We start from the raw sequence: 22,322 nt of genomic DNA on the forward strand, positions 1-22,322 counted from the left end.
TAACTAATTTTTGGGTAAAGGGCTTCTTTCAGTATAAGTAGTCATTTTTCAGCGTCTTTAGTTATACTAGTGGTGTTCCTCAAGGTTCCATTTTAGGGCCTCCATTTTTTATTATTTAACCTTTTTGAAGTCGGGGCCCAACTTTTTCACTACAGAGGGGCTCCACCCAAATATCAACACTGAATTAGTAATGTTACTCTTGATTTTAATCATATTCAACAATTATATCTAACCTACTTACAGTTTAACCTTGTCAAATGATATGAAAGCTTGTGTTAATCACAACGATTATTATCAAGACTTAGGTGAGGCTGATTACAAAAGTCAATAATAATCAAATATACTGCAATAACTAATGATGAAACATACATTTACATACAATTACACAGTGCTAAAAATATATTCTAACTAAATTAATATTCTCGGGGCATTCAATCGATCGCAACTGGACTGTTTGGTTTGTCTTAGGCCGTGTCCACAGATACTTAATGAACATCTTATCTCTGCCTTTAGGCCTCTTGTCCACACGGAGACACATACCTTTGTCTTTAAAAACGCAGACTTTTGCAAACACTGGCCAAAGTGTAGTTCCAAAACTCTCCGCTAAGCATATGCGTGGACACGGCACAAAACGACATGATGTGTGATGATGTCACAGTTGACCGCTGTCATTTCCAAAGCTCAACATCACTGCCTTGCTGGCTTTAAACACACTATAAGAGGACTTATTGTATGTTTGAACATAAACATGCTACTATTTTCACTCAACATTAATAAAAAAAAAAAGACATTAAAGGCCTACTGAAACCCACTAGTACCGACCACGCAGTCTGATAGTTTATATATCAATGATGAAATCTTAACATTGCAACACATGCCAATACGGCCGGGTTAACTTATAAAGTGCAATTTTAAATTTCCCGCTAAACTTCCGGTTGAAAAACGTCTATGTATGATGACGAATGCGCGTGACGTCAATAGTTAACCGGAAGTATTCGGAACCCATTGAATCCAATACAAAAAACTCTGTTTTCATCTCAAAATTCCACAGTATTCTGGACATCTGTGTTGGTGAATCTTTTGCAATTTGTTTAATGAACAATGAAGACTGCAAAGAAGAAAGTTGTAGGTGGGATCGGTGTATTAGCGGCGGACTACAGCAACACAACCAGGAGGACTTTGAGATGGATAGCAGACGCGCTAGCCGGCGACCTCACCTTGACTTCCTCCGTCTCCGGGCCGCCGACCGCATCTATGATCGTCGCTCCGTCGATCGCTGGAACGCAGGTGAGCACGGGTGTTGATGAGCAGATGAGGGCTGGCGTAGGTGGATAGCTAATGTTTTTAGCATAGCTCTGTGAGGTCCCGTTGCTAAGTTAGCTTCAATGGCATCGTTAGCAACAGCATTGTTAAGCTTCGCCAGCCTGGAAAGCATTAACCGTGTATTTACATGTCCATGGTTTAATAGTATTGTTGATTTTCTGTCTATCCTTCCAGTCAGGGGTTTATTTCTTTTGTTTCTATCTGCATTTAAGGCCGATGTGCTATCACGTTAGCTCCGTAGCTAAAGAGCTTCGCCGATGTATTGTCGTGGAGATAAAAGTCACGGTGAATGTCCATATCGCGTTCTCGACTCTCATTTTCAAGAGGATATAGTATCCGAGGTGGTTTAAAATACAAATCTGTGATCCACAATAGAAAAAGGACAGAGTGTGGAATCCAATGAGCCAGCTTGTACCTAAGTTACGGTCAGAGCGAAAAAAGATATGTCCCGCACTGCACTCTAGTCCTTCACTCTAACGTTCGTCATCCACAAATCTTTCATCCTGGCTCAAATTAATGGGGTAATCGTCGCTTTCTCGGTCCGAATCGCTGTCGCTGCATTGTAAACAATGGGGAAATGTGACGAGCCCTTCAGCCTGTGATGTCACGCTACTTCTGGTACAGGCAAGGCTTTTTTTATCAGCGACCAAAAGTTGCAACTTTATCGTCGATGTTCTCTACTAAATCCTTTCAGCAAAAATATGGCAATATCGCGAAATGATCAAGTATGACACATAGAATGGATCTGCTATCCCCGTTTAAATTTTAAAAATTCATTTCAGTAGGCCTTTAATGAACATCTTATCTCTGCCTTTAGGCCTCTTGTCCACACGGAGACACATACTTTTGTCTTTAAAAATGCAGACTTTTGCAAACGCTGGCCAAAGTGTAGTTCCAAGACTCTCCGCTAAGTGTATGCGTGGACACGGCACAAAAGGACACTTGATGTGTGATGACGTCACAGTTGACCGCTGTCATTTCCAAAGCTCAACATCACTGCCTTGCTGGCTTTAAACACACTATAAGAGGACTTATTGTATGTTTGAACGTAAACATGCTACTATTTTCACTCAACATTAATAAAAAAAGAGACATCAAAATGGGCTTTGCGACACTGCCGCCGGCGCTAATGACAGTCAGCTGTTTTGGATATGATCGCTGTGGAACCTCCACCTGATGGGACGACTTTGACAAGCAGGACTTTTTGCTCTGTGTCACAAGAAAGGTGCAACATTATCTTATGTTTTAGTCCTTATTTAACAACAAACCATGAAGTAAACGTCCGTGTGTTGCCTCCATTTTTGGAGACGGAGCAGGTGTCGTGCGAAATCCTGTATCCCTGAAATATTTTGTGTGCACTGCCGCGGGAGCGTGCATGGGGGCGCAGTTCTGTGCCTTGTTTAGACAGTGGAAGCACTTCCGTGTTATTAGCGATGTCAATGATACAAAATGTGGATTATTACGATCATGTTTTGATTGTCAAAAATGTTGTTGGTGTAACATGTGACATTCCTACCCGAATAAATGCTTTTGATCATCCGTACATGACGTGTTGTATTTACATCGCTGCACACGCTTCTCTATTGTATACGGTGTGACGCTGCAGAGCGGTTGGTCAGCCTGATATTTTCTGCAAATGACATTAATAACATCCTGTAATTTGGTTTATTATTTATTTCATCTTCTGATAGATTATAAAATAACACCAATATAATGGGAGCAAAGACTACATAGTAGACTCAATTCCAGGTTAAAACAAAAACAAAAACAAAAACAAAAAAACATATTTTATGCCAGAAAATATGTGTCCCACGTACGTCCCCCAAGCTATGTGTTAGAATAATGGTATCTAAGTTATCACAAAAGTTTGTGTTTCAATGAGTTCCCAGCGAGAAGCAAAAACATGTCTTTGAACCTATCAAGAAGAAGGCTTGTAAAACTCCACTGTGTAGGATAGAAAGCAACATGAAGGTGTTCTGTTTCTTCCGTTTATTGTAATCAACAGAAAGATATTGTCGTGACCCAAGAACTACAAAGCGGAGAGGAAGCAGGGCCTGACTCCCCTCCAGGCAACGTCTTTTTTTTAACTCTGTTACGACCTCTTTTTTGAACCGACCTTTTCTTTTTAACTGTTTTGTAATCAAAGGCGATGGCTGTTTACGACCCCGTCCCTTTGGAAGCAGCTGTTGCCATGTGGTCAGGGAAGGTCCAAATAAAAGAAAGAGGCGTGTAATCTTTTGGCAGAGCGTAATGACACTGCCCAAGGGTATAGATGTATACATTTCTCCTCACTGAGCCAAATTGAATTCTGTCTCTGTTTAATTCTTTGCTTCTTGTCTTGTTTAATAGATGTCATCAGTGTTTGAACCTGACACTATGTACTGACATCATGTGGATTATATGTACAGACTTGGCATTGTACAAAACTTGTGAATTTGGACTCATTTTTATTAATTACAAAAAAAAAGTTAGTAGAGGATACAAAATATTTCAGCATATTTCTGTGCTGCCATAAAATGTGTCCCCCTTCTATTTCCCTCAAATTATGTAGTAACTTCATGTGGTTTATTATGTACACTTTTATTATCATTTAATTTACAGCAAAATGTGTACATTTGTACTCATTTTATTAATTACCAAAAAAGTTAGTAGGGGATACATAATTTTTCAGCATATTTCTGTGCTGCCATAAAATGTGTGTGTCCCCCTCTATTTTCCTCAAGTGATGTGTGTTTTATTCTATAGATAATTAGCATCATCAACAACCAAACTTGTGAATTTGGACTCATGTTATTCATCACAAAAAAGTGAGTAGGGGATACATAATATTTATAATCATTGACATTGCTGATAACACGGGAGTGCTGCCGCTGTCTGAACAAGGCACAGAGCTCCGCCTCCATTCAGGGATATTTCAGGGATACAGAATTTTGCCCGACACCTGTTGCGACCGTGCACGCCCCTAAAAAGCGACCAAGCAACTAAAAAAAAAACATGATGTAGCGTCCTCCTTGTAGTGTGTACTGATGTTAAAGACAATATACACTTCATTGCACATGTACTATATCACTATATCCATGATTAAATGCTTTATCATTCCACAAGAGTTCTGCAGCGGCACACGCACCTCCGTGCACTTTATATAGGCACTCAAACATGCAAAATGGTTTCCTTGGCTCATTAGTGCGGGCTGATTTTAGAAATAATGTACACTTCACAGCACATGTAATACGTCACCATATTGCTGAACATGTTATAATTTTATAAGTGTTGGGGTTCAGCATGCGCGCTTTAAACACTGAACATAAGAGATAATGTTTTCCCAGGGATCTGTGTACGTGCAGGCTGGTTTTAAAGATAATGTACATGTCTAGTATATCAAAATAAACATAATAGGAGGTGTAATGCCAACAAGTCAGGTGTTGCTGCTTTTTTTCAGGCTTTTTTGGACAAAATGTGCATGGCAGCAGGTGTATGCGTTTGTGTGTAAACAGACAGTTTTGAATCTACACTTGTGTGGATGGAGATCGTTTTAACCCCAAATATGCGTTTTTGAAACTGTACGTGTTCGTGTGGACATGGCCTTAGAAGATGTTTCGCCTCTCATCCGAGACAGCTTCATCAGTTCATGCTCATAGACATAGACTTGTCTTTGACTGTTAGGATTGCTCGTTTGCATGAAAACATTAGTTTTTCTCACTACAATAGGGCGAAACCATCCTTGTCCAGGCACACCCTCCTGGTTTTGAAGTACAAATATTTGTGGTTTTGACACCAGCCGCTAGACTATATCTGACCTATCTAAGTCTAAGACCAGATCTGACCAATCTAAGTCTAAGACCAGATCTGACCAATCTATGTCTATAAGCGTGAACTGATGAAACCTACTCTGATGAGAGGTGAAACGTCTTCCAAGACAAACCAAACAGTGCAGTTGCGATCGATTGAATGCCCTGAGAATAACCTGGATGAATGACAACATCCATAGACAACAAAATTAATAATAAATAATATATGTTTTTTAATTGAACTGTCAACAGAATTTAAGTGCAATTAAAAAAAAACTTTCACCACTTTAGTCCTAATTTTTCCCCTCAAAGGGGAACTGCACTTTTTTTTGGAATTTTGCCTATTGTTCACAATCAGTATGAAAGACATGACGACGGATGGAATTTTCTTTTAATGCATTTTAACTTGTAAATAAAAGTCAGCTTCCAGCAGAGCCAATGGTAGATCCCCTATTTCGCCCTTAAAATACAACAAAAAAACCTCATCCAATAAGCGCCAACAATACTCTATTTACATTTCATGACATCAAAATATTAACCGAGTATTAGTGATATTGTTATAATAACCGCTAATGCAGACAAACTATTAATAGCGGCACCGTAATCACAAGCTTGTGTGTAACGTTTACATCATCGAGTGATAACAGGTTTCCTTGCTTCCTTGCTCCTTTGAAGTTTTTATGTAGATGATAAATTGGGCCGCTCAACTAGATAGTAGAAGTCTGAGGAGGTAATCCGACAAGTTTGTACACTTTGAGAGCGGATTTAGACTCGGAAATGGCAAGAACGACACAAAAAGACGCTTGGTTACACCCCCCTTTTGTTCGTCAGGATTATGAGTCATTCATCATCTAAACGGGACTACATGAACATCCTAGCAGTCGGCATCCTAATGACAGCAGACCTTGTACAGTAAGTGATGTTTTATTATGTTTGATGGCTCTCATGAAGTCTGCATCAGCATCAGAAATCAGTGATGCTGTTAAAAAAAGCAGACGTCGTGATGCGTTTTTTTAATTAATGCGCTACGTATGATTAAAATTATCAAAATACGGACATATTACATTTTATTATGAATGTGCCTGTTACTACATTACATATATACTTACATCATGTATATAAAACCTTAATGGAGGTGTGTTTAATAGGCAGAACAGAGCGGGTCCTACAGGCTTCATTGAAAGCTGACATTTGATTGCATTTATTTAATATTTAGATTGCATTGAGAAAAAAAAACATCCTTCGTCATGTCTTTTATAATAATTGTGAACAACAGGCAAAATTCCAAAAAAAGTGCAATTCCCCTTTATGAAACTTCTCTCTGACTTTAGCTCCAGACTTCTTCTGTTTGTTTGAGATTGTCATTACTGCCCCAAATGGTGGAAAACTGTATTACAACTGAGTACCGCTGCGGCCCATACAGACCACAGCCCATAAACCGGTATAGTTTAGCCACCCTCAAGGGGGCGCTCATGGCTCAACAATGGTTAAGAAACACTGATTTAGGCTATTATAAGAAAAACTTGTGAGAGACTCACATTTTTGCACAAAGTCTTTAAATTCTGACAAAATAAATCGACCAACATCAAATGTCTACTTTTCTCCTGAACACACAAAATAAGACTAATAGTGAAGGGAGAATTCCGGCCCTCAGTCATTAGCTTTCTAGAAATGTGGCCCCCAAAACAATTTAGTTGAATATCTACGGTTTGTGTGCTCACCAAGAGCAGGTCATTGAAGAGGAAGACCTCTCTCTGGAGCTGCGACAGTTTCTGTTTGTGAGGTTTGTTGGCATCTGGGACCTCAAACAGGCGACAGCAGCACACCAGACGTCTGTGGGGTACGGCCAGGATCTGCGAAAGACACCAGAGGGTTAGTAGGCAGGTAGGGAGCTTGTTAGGTAGTGCTTACAGCTAAGTACTCATGGATGCATTTCTTTGCGACAGCTAACTCTTCTCTTCAACCGCGACACAAAACAGTAAAAATGTGCCCAAACATGTACCCCTACTGCAAAGTATGCACGGGCCATTTTGATAGTTGTCATTTTCAAACCCAGTACAATATACATTTAATCCTTTGTGATCCCAAAAGGTCTCAGTCACTAAAATGTTAATCTGTTGCCATACATATATATATATATATATATATATATATATATATATATATATATATATATATATATATATATATATATATATATATATATATATATATATATATATATATATATATATATATACACACACACAGTACAGGCGAAAAGTTTGGACACACCATCTCATTCAATGCGTTTTCTTTATTTTCATGACTATTTACATTGTAGATTGTCACTGAAGGCATCAAAACATGTGGAGTTATGTACTTAACAAAAACAGGTGAAATAACTGAAAACCTGTTTTTATATTCTAGTTTCTTCAAAATAGCCACCCTTTGCTCTGATTACTGCTTTGCACACTCTTGGCTTTCTCTTGATGAGCTTGAAGCACACCTGTGAAGTGAAAACCATTTCAAGTGACTACCTCTTGAAGCTCACCGAGTCAATAAGCTCGTTCTCTTTCGCTTTCCTCTTGTTGTGGGGCCGACTGGCTCGTACATGCACATGCATCTTCCGCTGTTGCCATTTTTAATACAAAGTAGCGTACAGTTCGAACTTATATCTGTCATGGAAGCGCTAAAAACTACAACATGGATGACGAGGAGATGACGCTGTTGAAGTGGAGGCACGTAAATAAGACCGCCCACTAAACGTCTAGCAATTAAGCAGCTTGAAAATGGTCTGTAAAACATAATCTATGCAAAATTTTGACCAAACAACCACCCTTACATGTCATGTAGACCAGTGGTCCCCAACCACCGGGCCGCGGCCCGGTACCGGTCCGTGGCCCGGTACCGGTCCGTGGACCGATTGGTACCGGGCCGCGGCCGCACAAGAAATACTTTTTTTTTTTTTTAAATGTTGTTGTTGTTTTTTATTTTTTAAATTAAATCAACATAAAAAACACAATATATACATTATATATCAATATAAATCAATACAGTCTGCAGGGATACAGTCCGTAAGCACACATGATTGTATTTCTTTATGAAAAAATAAAAAATTTTCAAGCATTGACCGGTCCGCAAGTACAAAAAGGTTGGGGACCACTGATGTAGACCACAAGGAAGTGTTTTAATGTAGAAAACAAATCATAATACGACCCCCTTAAGGAAAAAATAAAGACCGCTACTGATAAGATATTTTCCCCTTGAAAAAGTCGAAAATACTGCTTGTCTTATATTCAGGGAGGAGCCACAGCTTTTCTTTCAGTCACTCCCACGTTTCAGTGACACCATAGAGAGAACCAGCTGTTAGCAAATGAGCAAAACAGAGCAGGATATTTGGGTTTTTGAAAATAAGGAGTCGTCTTATATTTGGTTCACTTCTGTATTTTTGACTTTGATTTCAGAAATAATTCATCCACATGAATGTATCTTTTTAGATTCCAGTGGTTGTAGTGTAGGTAGATAAGGTAGTATAGGTACAGTATTGCAGGGGTTCTTAAACTTTTTGACCTCAGGGCCCAACTTTTTCACTACAGAAGGGGCCAGGGCCAGGGCCACCTCAAATACTAACGCGGAATTAGCAATCTTACTCTTGATTTCAATCATATTCCATAGTTATATCTAACCTACTTACAGTCAAACCTTGTCAGAATGATATTAAAAGCATGGGTTCATCACAAAGATTGTTATCAAGGGTGAGGTCAGGCTGATTACAAAAATAAATACTAATAAGGGACTAATGAAAAATAAATTGACATACATGTCACGGATGTTTACAACACTTTTTTTGGTGATCTGCTGTGTTTTTGGTTAGTTCCTGTCCTGCGCTTTTATTTTGGTGACTTTTCCTGTTGTGTTGGTGTTTTTCTGCGACCCCGTCACACTTCTTTGTCACAGAGCATTTCCCCTCACCTGTTTTTTGTTTGCAATCAGTTCTATTTAAGTTCAGTGTGAGCCACCATTCATGATGGGGACATTGTTTGTTGATGCTACCATCCTTGATCCTCTGATGACCATAGACGAACCTTTTTGGACGCTTAATACAAGTAACTCGAACTGTGTGGACGCCGTCAGCTCCACATTCCCTGTAAGTGTTTTGCATTTTGTTTGTTTCGTCATAGCCTGTTTAGTCAGAGCACTTCCCCGTTGCTCTCGCTTTCTGTTTGTTTTATTAATAAATTCCCCTTTGTTACCCCACGCTCCAACCTCGTTAATCTGCATCCCTAAAGTCACGACAACTTCCGGCGTCTCCCATGACGCACCGCTCATCAACGCATGACAATACAATTATGTGGCGCCAGATTAAATACATTTTCTAACTAAATTAATAATAGATAATAATAATAATATTCTATATGCTTTTTAAATAAACTGTCAAAAATTCTTTAAGTGCAAATGAAAATCAGCTTTACCACTTTGGTCATATTTTTTGCACTTAAAAAACGTCTCTATGACTTTAGCGCCAGACTTCTTCTGTTTGAAATTGTCAATACTGCCACAAGTGGTGGAAACTTGTATTACAACCACCGCGGCCCATACAGCGCACAGTTGAGAAACATATGTTTTTTGGCGGCCCTATGGTTAAGAAACACTGCAGTATTGTATGCGTTAAAACGGGTAGGTGGTGTAGTAGGCCTACTTACAGTCTTCAGGCCCAGGATGGACTGCTCCACTCGGCTCACATAGGTGACGTGGTCTTCATTGGATCTCAGCTCTCTTTGCTGGATCCTCTCGTAAATGCCCGCCACCATCTCCCTGGGGATGTCTGCTCCATCGTCCACACCTCAAAGGGCAAGCATCCAATCACATCACTCGCATGAAACACGTGTGTGCTCGCAGTGCATCTTCAGGAGTGTAGGACTCCTGGTTTCCATGACGATGAAACAGCGGAGCGAGCAGAGCTTGTGCCGGCAGTCACTGTTGTTGACTTTGGAGAAGTGTGCTGAGTAAAGGTAAATAGAAGTCAAACTGCTGCGCTGCCAGGCGGCGCTGAGGCAGAGCGGAGGTGATGAGATGCTTCTGGAAAATACGACCTCGTGTCGTTAAATCTCAATGAGCCGCAATTAATTGGGCATGGTCCCTGGGGCAGAACTTTCGGAATTTAAGGATATCAGGGATGGCGAGCGAGGCCTCTTGGAGAAATTTATTTCAAGCGACGGGGCGGTGACTTGGAAGAGACGAAAGGGCCAATAAATTAAAGTGGCTCTACTTGTTAAACGTGAGCCTGGCCATAAATTCTGCACCTTGATTAAAACAACATATAAATAAAAGGTGCACACTCCTCACCTCTCAGGTTGCGTATGAAGTCGTCCAGGCCCATCTTGCGCTGCGGTTTGATGTTGGGCGAGTACATGTCCGTGTTGAGGAGGACCACGGCGAAGGCCAGGATGAAGATGGTGTCGGGGTTGTGGAACTGCTGCACCACGTCCGGATTACACATGCAGTAGCGCTGGCTGGCACGGACAAAATAGGACAAGACGCATTTTAAAGACACAAAGTAAAATTGTTTCTTCTTACACCAGGTTGGGGGACTTAAGTGGAAGTGCAGTAGAGCTATGTCATTTCTCCCAGCCAATCAACAAATAAAGATGAAGAAAAATGTATACCTAATAAAAATTATAATGAAAATGTCTTTATATTATTTTATTTTTTTAATAACTTTGCTTTGTTAAAGTTAAAGTACCAATGATAGTCACATACACACTAGGTGTGGTGAAATTGGTCCTCTGCATTTGATCCATCCACTTGTTCACCCCCTGGGAGGCAAGGGGAGCAGTGAGCAGCAGCGGTGGCCGTGCCCGGGAATCAATTTGGTGATTTAACCCCCAATTCCAACCCTTGATGCTGAGTGCCAAGCAATGGGTCCCATTTTTATAGTCTTTGGTATGACTCGGCCGGGGTTTGAACTCACGACCTACCGATCTCAGGGCGGACACTCTAACCACAAGGTCACTGATGTGATGTGTCTGAAGTTTAAATTGTGATAGATACAATATTTCAATAATAATTTAGATATTCCAACAAGTGATTTTTTTTTTGGGGGGGGGTGGATTATTTCAAATTTGTGAAATTATTTTCCGGATTTATGTAAGTATTTATAAGTATTTAAAACTAGGTGTACTGTATAATTTTGCTGGATTAAAATATACATATTTGCAAACATATACATTTAAATTATTTAATCATTTTCATTGGCTTTTTTCATATTAACATTTTAAGTATTTTATCAGGTGATATTTCTTTTAAATGTATTTTAAGTACAATATTTCAATTAATCGTTATATGAATATAAATCATTAAATGTGTGATCTATTCTGGGTTTAAAATGATTATTTTTCTATATTTTTTTACATTCAATTAGGAAACAATAATAACATTTCCTTGAATGTTTTAAATATTTCTAATCCACATTATTTTAATAAAACATATTTCATTCATATATTGTTTTTAAATTTTAATGAGTATCTTCATTCTTCTCTTTTTAAAAGAAGTACTTTTTTCCTTTAATAGTTATTTTATTTCAAGGATTTATTTTTTCAACTGGAGAATTTTTTTATTTAGTGATTTATGTTCTTATTTGTTTTTATTTAATTGGTAAAATTTAAAGTATGTCATTTTTACTTAGATTTGTTTCATACAAATGAAATAAAATAAATAAATAAAATAATAATTCCCCATATTTACTTTTCTGGATTTTCACTATGATTATGAATTTATAAAATTAAAAGTACATTTTTATATAAAGAAATAATGCACATTATTGAAAATAAAAGTGCCAGTATTTTAGTTATGCTAATTCCTGAATTGTTTTCAATTAGTGAAATAACACTATTCAATGACTGATATGTGATATTTTCTAAAACCAATATTTTATGAGTTATATTATTTTCTCTGGATTGTATGTGTGTATTATTTTTTACTCCTAATAAGGTAAAGGCCGAACTGTATCCAAAGAATGCTTTACAAAGAAAAGGCATTGGCTAAAGAATAATTAATAGGTTGTCAGTTTGGATTGTGTGTGTGCCAAAATATGTAAATTAATAATGCCTGAATGCATATCAAGCATTTATTTGTATTGTCTTTATTCCCTGCATCACATTTTAATTAACATACACACAGGAAACATACACTGCAAAGTGAATAGACCCACTGGCCACAACATTAGCAACTGAACATCTGCACACTATCAAAATAAAAGGAACATTTATCAGCATGCTGCCGTTCAGGTCTACAGTATGCTGAACCACTGCAAACAAAAGAATAAACATATTGTTTCATCGTTACATTTCTGACAGAATGACTCAAAGTGAGCTCAATTATGTAGGTGTACTTAATTAAGTGGCCATTAGGGTATAAGGTATAGTAAGCTGCCAAATTAAAACTTCTAAATTACACAGACTTTATATAAACTGTTGCAGTGTATGAAAAGGTGCCGGAAAATGCTTTAACATTCGCTTCACCTCTCTGGAGTACACCTTCAGGGATGGACTGAATATTAGAAACACCTCTCAGAATCTCTTCGTGTGTCCTGAAGCGATTTCTAACTTAATGAAGCGGCCCCACTTCCCAACTTCCTGCTTCAAGACTTTATTGCTGCGCAGCTTTATCCTAACGCCAACTCTACACATCTCTCTCTCTCTCTTCTTATTTCAGAATATCGGTTGTGATTTGCCGGGAAGTCTTGGGATTTGAGGAAGGCCAAAGGGCGCAATTACAGCAGGGTAGAGTAGTTTAGGAAAGTCGGTGCAAATAAAGCCTGTGAAGGCAGCATTAGACTTGAATTAGAGGTGGTCTTAAAGGGGTCCTGTCATGCAAGACCAACTTTTCTTACCTACTGGTATCTGTTCATGTGTATTTGGGGCCCAGGTAAGTCCCGAACATTTGAAATCAAACCTCGGAGGCATGGTGGAGATATTCATAAAACAATCTTGCTTTCCTTTAAACTTCCTTCAAACGGTCTGTTTGGAATTTTGTCCAAGTGTGACGTCAGCGGATTATCCATATATGCTAGAAATGTACTCAAATATCCTTGCCCCTTTTTTAATTTATGTAAATCCGGCTGTGCCACAACATCATGTCCATGATGAAACCCAATGAAGGAAAATGCTGTGTTGTTGGTTTGCTTTAACCAGCACAAGTCACCACAATAACTTTTAGCCTCATCTGAAGTAAAAAGTGCCTAACTTTTAACTTGTAGGATTCGAGGCAATGTGCCTTCCACTCTGAAAAAGTGTGTGCCAACAAGAGTCCTGGTTATAATGTCACCGTTTTCTAACAAAATAAAGAATAATTTTCCTAAAAACTACTTTTAATTGGATCAATACCTGTGGTGTTTGGCAATGAACCAGTTATTAATACAGTATAATCCGTTATTACATTCGCGATGGAGCTCGTAGCGTAGTTTACTATTTAGCAGAATAGAGTCTATTGTTTGCAAGTGTTTGAAGTCGAGAAAGTGTTAACATGATATAGAATAGAAAAATATTTTATTGTCTATATACACATGCATATGTCCAAGAATTAGCATTGGAGATCGAAAGACTCGGTAGAAGTTTAACCTTAGCCTGCGTATAGTACCAGAAATTTCCGGTCAGGCTTCCTTACTTTCTGTCTGCCGTGTCGTCTTCTCCATCCTTGAGCCGACAACAAACCACGGTGAGCATCTTGGTTTGTTGTGTTGTGGTGAAAGCCAAGTAAAAATTATATGGCTGGTGGTGATCACCGGATTTACTCTTTAATAAATGTAATTAATTACTAGGGGAAAGTAATTTATATGTTACTAAAAATATATATATATACCTTGCATGTGCATTTCAGAAATGTTAAATATAAGGGCACAGTGTACGTAGTCTGTGCTTTTAATAGGCAGGGCCTGATGTCAAATGACGTCATTGAGGGTTTCAACGGAGCTGTGTATTTAGCTTTAGCAGTTAGAAGCGCACTTTGTCGGCTTTGACGCCAGCTCTTTTGAATCTTTTCACCGGATTGTGTTACCTACACTTAGTAAAGAGATTGAATGTGCGTCGATGGCTGTCATATCTTCTTGTCAACAAACGGGGTATTGTTTGGATGGCAAGTTTGTCAATTCAATCATTGATTTGTTGTTCAAGATTCGCATTGTATACGTGTGCGTATGTTGTTGTCTGCTGTGTCCCAGTGTGATGGTACCTTATCCTATTTTAATCAAGTTCATTTTAGTGTGGTGCTGCTTGTTGCTTTCACTAGTTATAAGATATTTCTTGCATTAAACTGGCTGCACTTATGACGCTGTCTTGTTGTCGACATAAAACCACATCAAATGTAGCGTGCCATGTTACATCAAGCTACTGCAAACGCATTATAGTGGACCTTAAAAGTAATTAATTAGATTACTCGTTACTAGTAAAAGTAACGGTGTTACTAGTAAAAGTAACAGCGTTACTAGGAAAAGTAACAGCGTTACTAACACTGCCCATGACTGACAGCTAGGAGCCGATGTGTCACCGTCAATGACATCTGGGCCTGAGTGAAGTGACACACACTTCATGTTGCTTACAGCACATGTGCTGCAGTTTGTTTTCTCTATTGCTGCCCAAAGGTTTCACAGAGTCTCTTTTGGATAAATTGTACATGTTAGGGTAATTTTACTGTGCCATCATTTATTAATTTGCTTGAGTATTTTTGTGAAGGAAAACACTACTTTTACTTTACTAGCAGTGTTATTTTGTCGACTAAGAATTTTCATCTTATTTATTGTCAACGACCTATTTTTCCCCTGTCTAAAATAAGAGGATAACTAATCACAACAAATGCAAGTTGAGTAATTATTTTTCTTCTAAAAATAAGTGGGTACAGCTTATATCTCGGTGCGTTCTACAGTCCGGAAAATACGGTACTTTTAATGGTGGAGTCGGCAGGCAACTATTTATTGCAATGGAGGAGACAAAATTATAAGTAATAACAGTAGGTTAGAAATGTGTGAATAATATGTTAGCTTGAGTTGTTGTGTAGCTATCTTAACCTTCTACTATAAGACAATGTCACCGTTTTCTAACAAAATAAAGAATAATTTTCCTAAAAAATACTTTTAATTGGATCAATGCCTATGGTGTTTGGCAATGAACCAGTTATTAATACAGTATAATCCGTTATTACATTCACGATGGAGCTCGTAGCGTAGTTTACTATTTAGCAGACTAGAGCCTATTGTTTGCAACTGTTTGAAGTCGAGAAAGTGTTAACATGATATTGGCAATTTAGTCAACAACTAAAAACGAGACAAATGTTGACAAAGAAGAAATCCAATCACATTTAATTTTGTATTTAGATGGGTGGGACAAGTTAGGAATCTATCCAATCACAGCTACATGTGGGAGAGGGGTAAGGGGTAAATCACAGAGGTGTCCAATCAGAACTTCTGTCTTTGTAAGGCACAATGTTATGACTTTTCACAGGGAAAACACGACTCAATACAAGACCTAAACACAATATGTCTCGTACACCTGGAAGAAAGAGAAGTGTGTGTGAATGGGTGAATTTGATGTATAATAGAAAGCGCGTCGGGTATCATTCCAGGTGTAGTAAAGCGCTATAAAAATACAGACCAAGACATATGGACGCACTTCACATTTAACCGCGGTAGACAAGACACGTAAACCCTGTGGCTCGATTTTCTACGGTGAAAACACAACCAACTTGTAGCGCCGTCTGCAGGCTAATCATCAGCACATCTACACAATAGTAAGTTGGCCAAAGCTAATATTTCAAAATGACTCATACTGTACTGAAATACTGTTACTTTTAAAGACCGTAGAGCAAGACCGTTTACTCTACCACTACTTTTGTTGTACACCATAGGCGAGCTTGTTAAGGTGCAGTCATAACAAACATTTAGATTCTTACTGTGACTGCTTTAGTAAGTAAGATGACATAAAAGCTCAACAGAAATGAAAGAGGTCGGCAGGAAGTCAAAAGGGGAGTTTTTTTATTGCAAATAGTCGATCCAACATGAATCATGTCAAGATACTTTTTCAAACCAATCACACACTTTTCCGTAAAAGTAAAAGTGCTACGCTGTACAACCGTTAGGGTTAGGGTTATATCATCAAAATAAAAATGTTTAAATTACGATCATGCTTTGTCAAATATGTTTTGTACTCTTATTCTGTGATATTTGCACCCAAACAAATGCTAGTACATTAGTTGAAGAATAGGGGGGTGAATTATTTTATAACATGTTCTGGTTGAGTCCTCAATTACAGAATGATTAGCAGGCTGAATATTACATTTTATTAATAAATTGAGAAGGTTAAAACATTGCCATGCAGAGCGATATGAATACCATTAAAGTGTACAACATTTAATGTACAGAATATCAGAAACATTTATTTAGGTAGAAATATCACAGATTATATTACCAAACATGTTTGACAATTAAAGCAAGATGTTAACAATCCATATTGTGCTATTAATGTGTGAAACTGGTATCTAAACATGGTGTAGCTCCTTCTCTGAATGCAAGTGCTCCTACAGCAGGAATACAAATTCTGTTTTTCTACAAAATACAAAATCTGGCAAGACATCAGCACATAGCAGGCACTTTTTTTCATATTGTCATTAAAAGTGAGTTTGTCCTTTTTGTGTTGAACTGTTTAAAAGAGCATAATGTTTACAACAAATTTCATTAAACCACATTATTGGTCCATTCTTGGTGTTAAAACTTGAAAATTATCTGTTCTGGGTACACTTATTAATGATGAAAAATTATATCTATCTGCGAATAATCACGATTATTTTGAGTTGACTATGAACAATGCGATTATGGCGATTATATATTTTAATCGTTTGACAACCCTAATATACACATACTGTATGTATATATGTTCTAGATTTATAACAGTGGTTGGTATATTTAACGGGACAGTGGCCAACACGGCAATTGTGCACACTCAGTGTAGAATACACAATATAAAATAAATCTAGTTTCAATGTGACCAAAGGACCAATTTAGTCATATATTAGTCAATATTTGAAAAAAATGCTTAATTTCAGCTAAACTAGTAACAGACAGTAAGGTTGTACTGTAGTGAAATGTACTTATTGATACACATTCATGGAGTGCAGGTCTTGTTGTGGATTGATTTTTTGAGATGTTCAGCAATAACCTTAATAATAGTGGTTTCAAGATAACTTCAAAGATGTGTTATCCTTTATATTTTAGTCGACGAAATGTATTGTAATTTTCGTCGACTTAAACTAAATCAATCTAGATAGACTAAAATATGACTAAAACTAAAACACATTTTCGTCAAAAGACTACGACAAACTAAATTAAAAACTGCTGTCAAAATTAACACTGATTCCGAGCATTTATTCATTTATATGATCATTTTATATATTTTTATATTTGACATTGTTTCACCAGTCATGTAAGCACTTGTGACGTTTGACTCCATTTCACCAAAAAAATAAATGGAGCCTGGCAGTCCCATGACCGCACTCAGACTACACACTGTAAAAAAGTGACGTCGGATGAGGCAACTCTGACATTTACTGTCAAAAGAGGAAAAATTTAATTTATATCACAAGCTGTCATCTGTGTCGTAGAAATGTTCACATTTCAGCCTTTAGGAATTCAACTTCTAACTTGTGAAAACATTTTGCGGTAAGTTGTTGATGTTTTTTGATGTTTTCGCTGTGCATATGCTAACATTAGTCCAGTTATAAAATCATAGGTGACTGTAAAACATTTTGTAGTATATGATATATTAGTGTAGTAGTTGTAATGCAAGTACTGTACCATTAGGAAAAATAGCTACTTAATAAATCATAAGTTACTCACCAGTTAGTCAGTACTTCAGTACTTTTTTCACCGAATACTCAGTGAAGTAATTATTTGAATGATTACTTTTATTTTCACATACTCTAAAGTACTAGTGATCTTACTTGAGTATAATTTGTGGTTACTCTACCCACTTCTGACAATGACCTCAAAAGTTGAACTGTGTTTGTTGTCCATCTGTATGTTAGTTACCATGAATTGATTAACGTGGACCCTGACTTAAAGAAGTTGAAAAACTTTTTCGGGTGTTACCATTTTGTGGTCAATTGTACGGAATATGTACTGTACTGTGCAATCTACTAATAAAAGTTTCAATCAATCAGTAAGAATTCTAGATGACAACAACACTGTACCATTTCTGAGTCTGTACTAGGAACGGTTACATTTTATGTAAAAAATTTAAATAACTTACCAAACAAAAGATAATTGAAAACAATTATTAAGCCTAATTTTTGTTTGTCGGTCTGTTAGCTAGCAGGCTACTTCCTGATTCAAAAAAGGATAACATTTTTGATGGGTGGGCCAAGGGGGGCTAAAAAAAAAAAAAAAACTCAAAAAAAACAATTACAAAAATACAGTTTGTACATCAAATATGTTCCTGGTTGAAGATGAGAAAGGTGAAAATGTCATGTTCGTGTTTGTAGTCCATCTGTATGCTAGCAAGCTATTTCCTGCTTGATGACATAAAAAAGGTCAAAAATATAAAAATGTTGTTCCTGCGGTGGGGGATGGAGGCACATTTTAATTATGACGGCAACAATTGAAAATGAAATCTTTGCAAATTCAAAAAAATGTTTAAGTAATGTCTTGATGTGTGTACTTGTTTGTTAGCTAGAATGCTACTTTCTGGTTGTAAAGTACGGCTCGATACTGATGAATCGATACCACCTATACAGAGCTTTATGCTCTAATATCGATCCCTAAATCAAAATGTTGATACTTTTGATACTTGAGTTATTTGAGATAACATGTATCATTAACAGGAAGACAGTGTAAAAAAACTAAACCCATGAGATCTTCACTGTAATAATTTTTAGAGGGAAAATGCTAAGGTGGCTCCAGCGATAAAAATACTTTAGAAAAACAAATGTCTTTCACAAAAATGTAAACAATTAAAATGGGGCCATATTTGTGTTTGTTCACTTGTTTGCTAGCTAGCAGGATAATTCCTAAAACACAGGTGTCAAACTCAAGGCCTGGGGGCCAGATTTGGCCCGCCCCATCATTTTTTAAAAACGGCCCGCAAAAGCCCTGAAATAATATAAGTTAATAAAGCATTTGATCATTTACTAAATGTAATATTTTCTTGTGACAGACAGAAATACATGTATTGCATGCTATTGAGTATATTTGAAACTTAATCTAATAAAACAACAAACATAATACTATCATTAATTTCAAAATTTTAGAATTAAAACACAATAACTATCTGCTTGAGTTATATCAAAGCAAGTTATTCATCAAATTGTACACTGTAGAAATGACAATAGATTTTACAGTAAAAAAAACAAAAAAAACTGGCAGCTCAGCTGCCAGGATTTTACAGTAAAAAACATCTATAGTACCGTTTTTCCATTTACAGTAATATGCTGTAAAAACCATCGCAAATTTTACGGTGAAGTTGTGGCGACTCAGCTGCCAGTTTTTTTGTTTTTTTTACTGAAAATCGGAAAAATTTTTTTACAGTGTACGTAATACAAATATAATAATCAAACGCACAGCAATTAATTTTATAATATCATGAGGTTAATTGTTATACATTTATATACGGTTAAAATTGGCCCTCTTAGAGCAGCCATAACTGCGATGTGGCCCTCAGTGTAACCGTGTTCGACACCCCTGTCCAAAGACAAAGAGGGTTCTATCAGTTTAGAATTTTGAGACAGGGGAATGGTTCTGTGGTGAGAGAAATATTTTAAAAATCCTGCCTTATCAAATTTGTGTTTGTTATCCATCCATACTGTTTGTCAGTAAAATATTCCGTTGTTCTTGGAGCACAATGTAAGATGACAGGACTGTACCATTGTTGGTTCTAAGACATAAGGAAGAGTTTCACTCTGACTAAAAAGGTAAATAATTTCCATCCATCCATTTTCTACCGCTTGTCCCTTTCGGAGTCGCAGGGGGTGCTGGAGCCTATCTGAGCTGCATTCGGGCGGAAGGCAGAGTACACCCTGGACAAGTCGCCACCTCATCACAGGGCCAACACAGATAGACAGACAACATTCACATTCACACACTAGGGCCAATTTAATGTTGCCAATCAAACTATCCCCAGGTGCATGTCTTCCCCTCGCAAAAGTTATAGTTGTGTTTATTTGTCCGTCTGGTTTGTGTGCATCTATCACGACTCAGACTAAAATAAAATGACAAAAATTCCTTGATACGCATTTGTATTTACTGAGAATTTCACTGACATTTTTGGGGGTCGTTCTGGGAATTTGTTGTGTGTTTTTTTATGTAACCCTGCGAACACAAACGATCATTTATAAGATGAATACACCAACAGTGACAATAGTTCCTGCATTCACGCTCTGTTGGCGATGATGAAGAATGGTTGAGGTAAAGAATATCCTGCGTGCTTCATATAACGAGTACACACACACTTCCTGCCTACTTGATGTAATATGCAGCAAGTCTTGATGCAAGACAAGCTCCACCGTGCGCCCGAATGCCTCCCTCCGCACATCATTGCGTGTTTGTGTGTGAGTAAACAGTCACGTTAGTAAATAACACACCGCAATAACGCATGTGTGTGTTTACTTCTCGTGTACGCTCTTGGCTCTCCGTCTTATGTCACCCGTCTGTTTTAGCGCCGGCTCCCTGGCCTCGTACGGTCGCCATATCTGCGTATGAAGGCGGCACGCCAGCTGGCGATAACTACGTCGAAAAATAAATAAAACAATTTGGGAAAAAAAGCACACCCTACGACGAGAGTGCTTCAAACAGATGACATAACAAGTGTTGCGTAACACACATGGCATCTCATGTCTGGATGTCCTGATAACGCCCGCTCACAGCTGACCTATACTCCGAGCCACACACACACACACACACACGCACACACGCACACACACACACGACATGTTCTGTGATCACTGGTGAATGTGTAATGCGCACCTCAGGGCCCAGGCACCTATGACTAGCTGAGATGTGATTAATTCATGACAGCACCGCAAGTTCTGATTGGCCTTCAAACCGAAGCGATAAACAGGAAGAGTGTGATGACTCCTTCCTTTCTCCCCCGCCATCATCTCCCAACCTGGCTTGCAGCAGGAAGGCACTCGCTTTGAAGGAGAGCTAATACACTGTCTACGGACAAAAGTATTGAGACGCTTGGTTATTGCGCGCACACACAGGAAAAGCAAGGAAGGGGAGACTTCACCTCACAACATCATCCCGAAGGTGTTTGACGGGGTTGATTTCCGTGTTTCAGAAAGTTTTTTTATACACCAGACTCATCGCAGCGCTTAAAAATATATATTTTAATTAATTTTATTTAACTTTATTTAATCAATGTAATGTTATATTCACGTTTAGTTCAGTTTATGAATTTAATGAGATTCATAATCAGAATCAGAAATACTTTAAATAATCCCCGAGGGGAAATTAAGATTTTCAGCACAATCCCATTGAAGACATTACAGGGAGACAGAACAGGATCGCTGACGGGTCTGCCAACTTCCGGCACCTCTTACCAAAAAGGTGAGAAACAGGTAAATTAGGGGAAAGGGGGTGGTGAGAAAAAAAATATTCAGTCTAAGCCTGGTCCAGACTGAGACCAAGGAAAAAAAAACTCATAGCCACACATACACATGTGTGTAAGTGGGAAGCATCAAAGAAAACAAAGGACATTAAAATACATTAAAAGAGCAGAGCTGATGCAACCAGCCACTTCTCCACACAGCCACAAAAGTAAAACAACAACAACCCCCCTCCCCCCAAAAAGCAAATATTGCATAAGTGGACATTTGTATATAAGGGGGATGTCCTACAGCAGACCTGGGCCATTATTTTGACTCAGAGAGATTGAGAGAAAAAAATGTGCCTTGGGGCCGGTGTGTATATAATATAAATAAATAAATAAATATAAGTATATGTATATTGGAGCTGTATAGCACGGTTGGTAGAGTGGCCGTGCCAGCAACTTCAGGGTTGCAGGTTCGATCCCCGCTTCCGCCATACTAGTCACTGCCGTTGTGTCCTTGGGCAAGACATTTTACCCACCTGTTCCCAGTGCCACCCACACTGGTTTGAAAATGTAACTTCGATATTGGGTTTCACAATGTAAAGCGCTTTGAGTCACTCGAGAAAAAGCGCTATATAAATAGAATTCACAATTCACATAG

At 38.0% G+C, this 22,322-nt stretch overlaps 1 protein-coding gene across 2 annotated transcripts in view; it reads right to left on the bottom strand.

The window, feature by feature from the left end:
• The window catches only part of iqsec3b (IQ motif and Sec7 domain ArfGEF 3b), a 136,550-nt gene that overhangs the window by 21,560 nt on the left and 92,668 nt on the right, over positions 1–22,322 (bottom strand). For both annotated transcript variants that reach the window (XM_062042618.1, XM_062042619.1), the window contains exons 8-10: positions 10,440–10,606; positions 9,797–9,936; positions 6,833–6,964 (exon numbers count right to left, since the gene is read on the bottom strand). In XM_062042618.1, the coding sequence (XP_061898602.1) occupies positions 6,833–6,964; positions 9,797–9,936; positions 10,440–10,606 (439 nt within the window). The remainder of the gene's footprint in view (positions 1–6,832; positions 6,965–9,796; positions 9,937–10,439; positions 10,607–22,322) is intronic.

The sequence above is a fragment of the Entelurus aequoreus genome, linkage group LG03, assembly GCF_033978785.1.
Source record: "Entelurus aequoreus isolate RoL-2023_Sb linkage group LG03, RoL_Eaeq_v1.1, whole genome shotgun sequence".
Taxonomy (NCBI): domain Eukaryota; kingdom Metazoa; phylum Chordata; class Actinopteri; order Syngnathiformes; family Syngnathidae; genus Entelurus; species Entelurus aequoreus.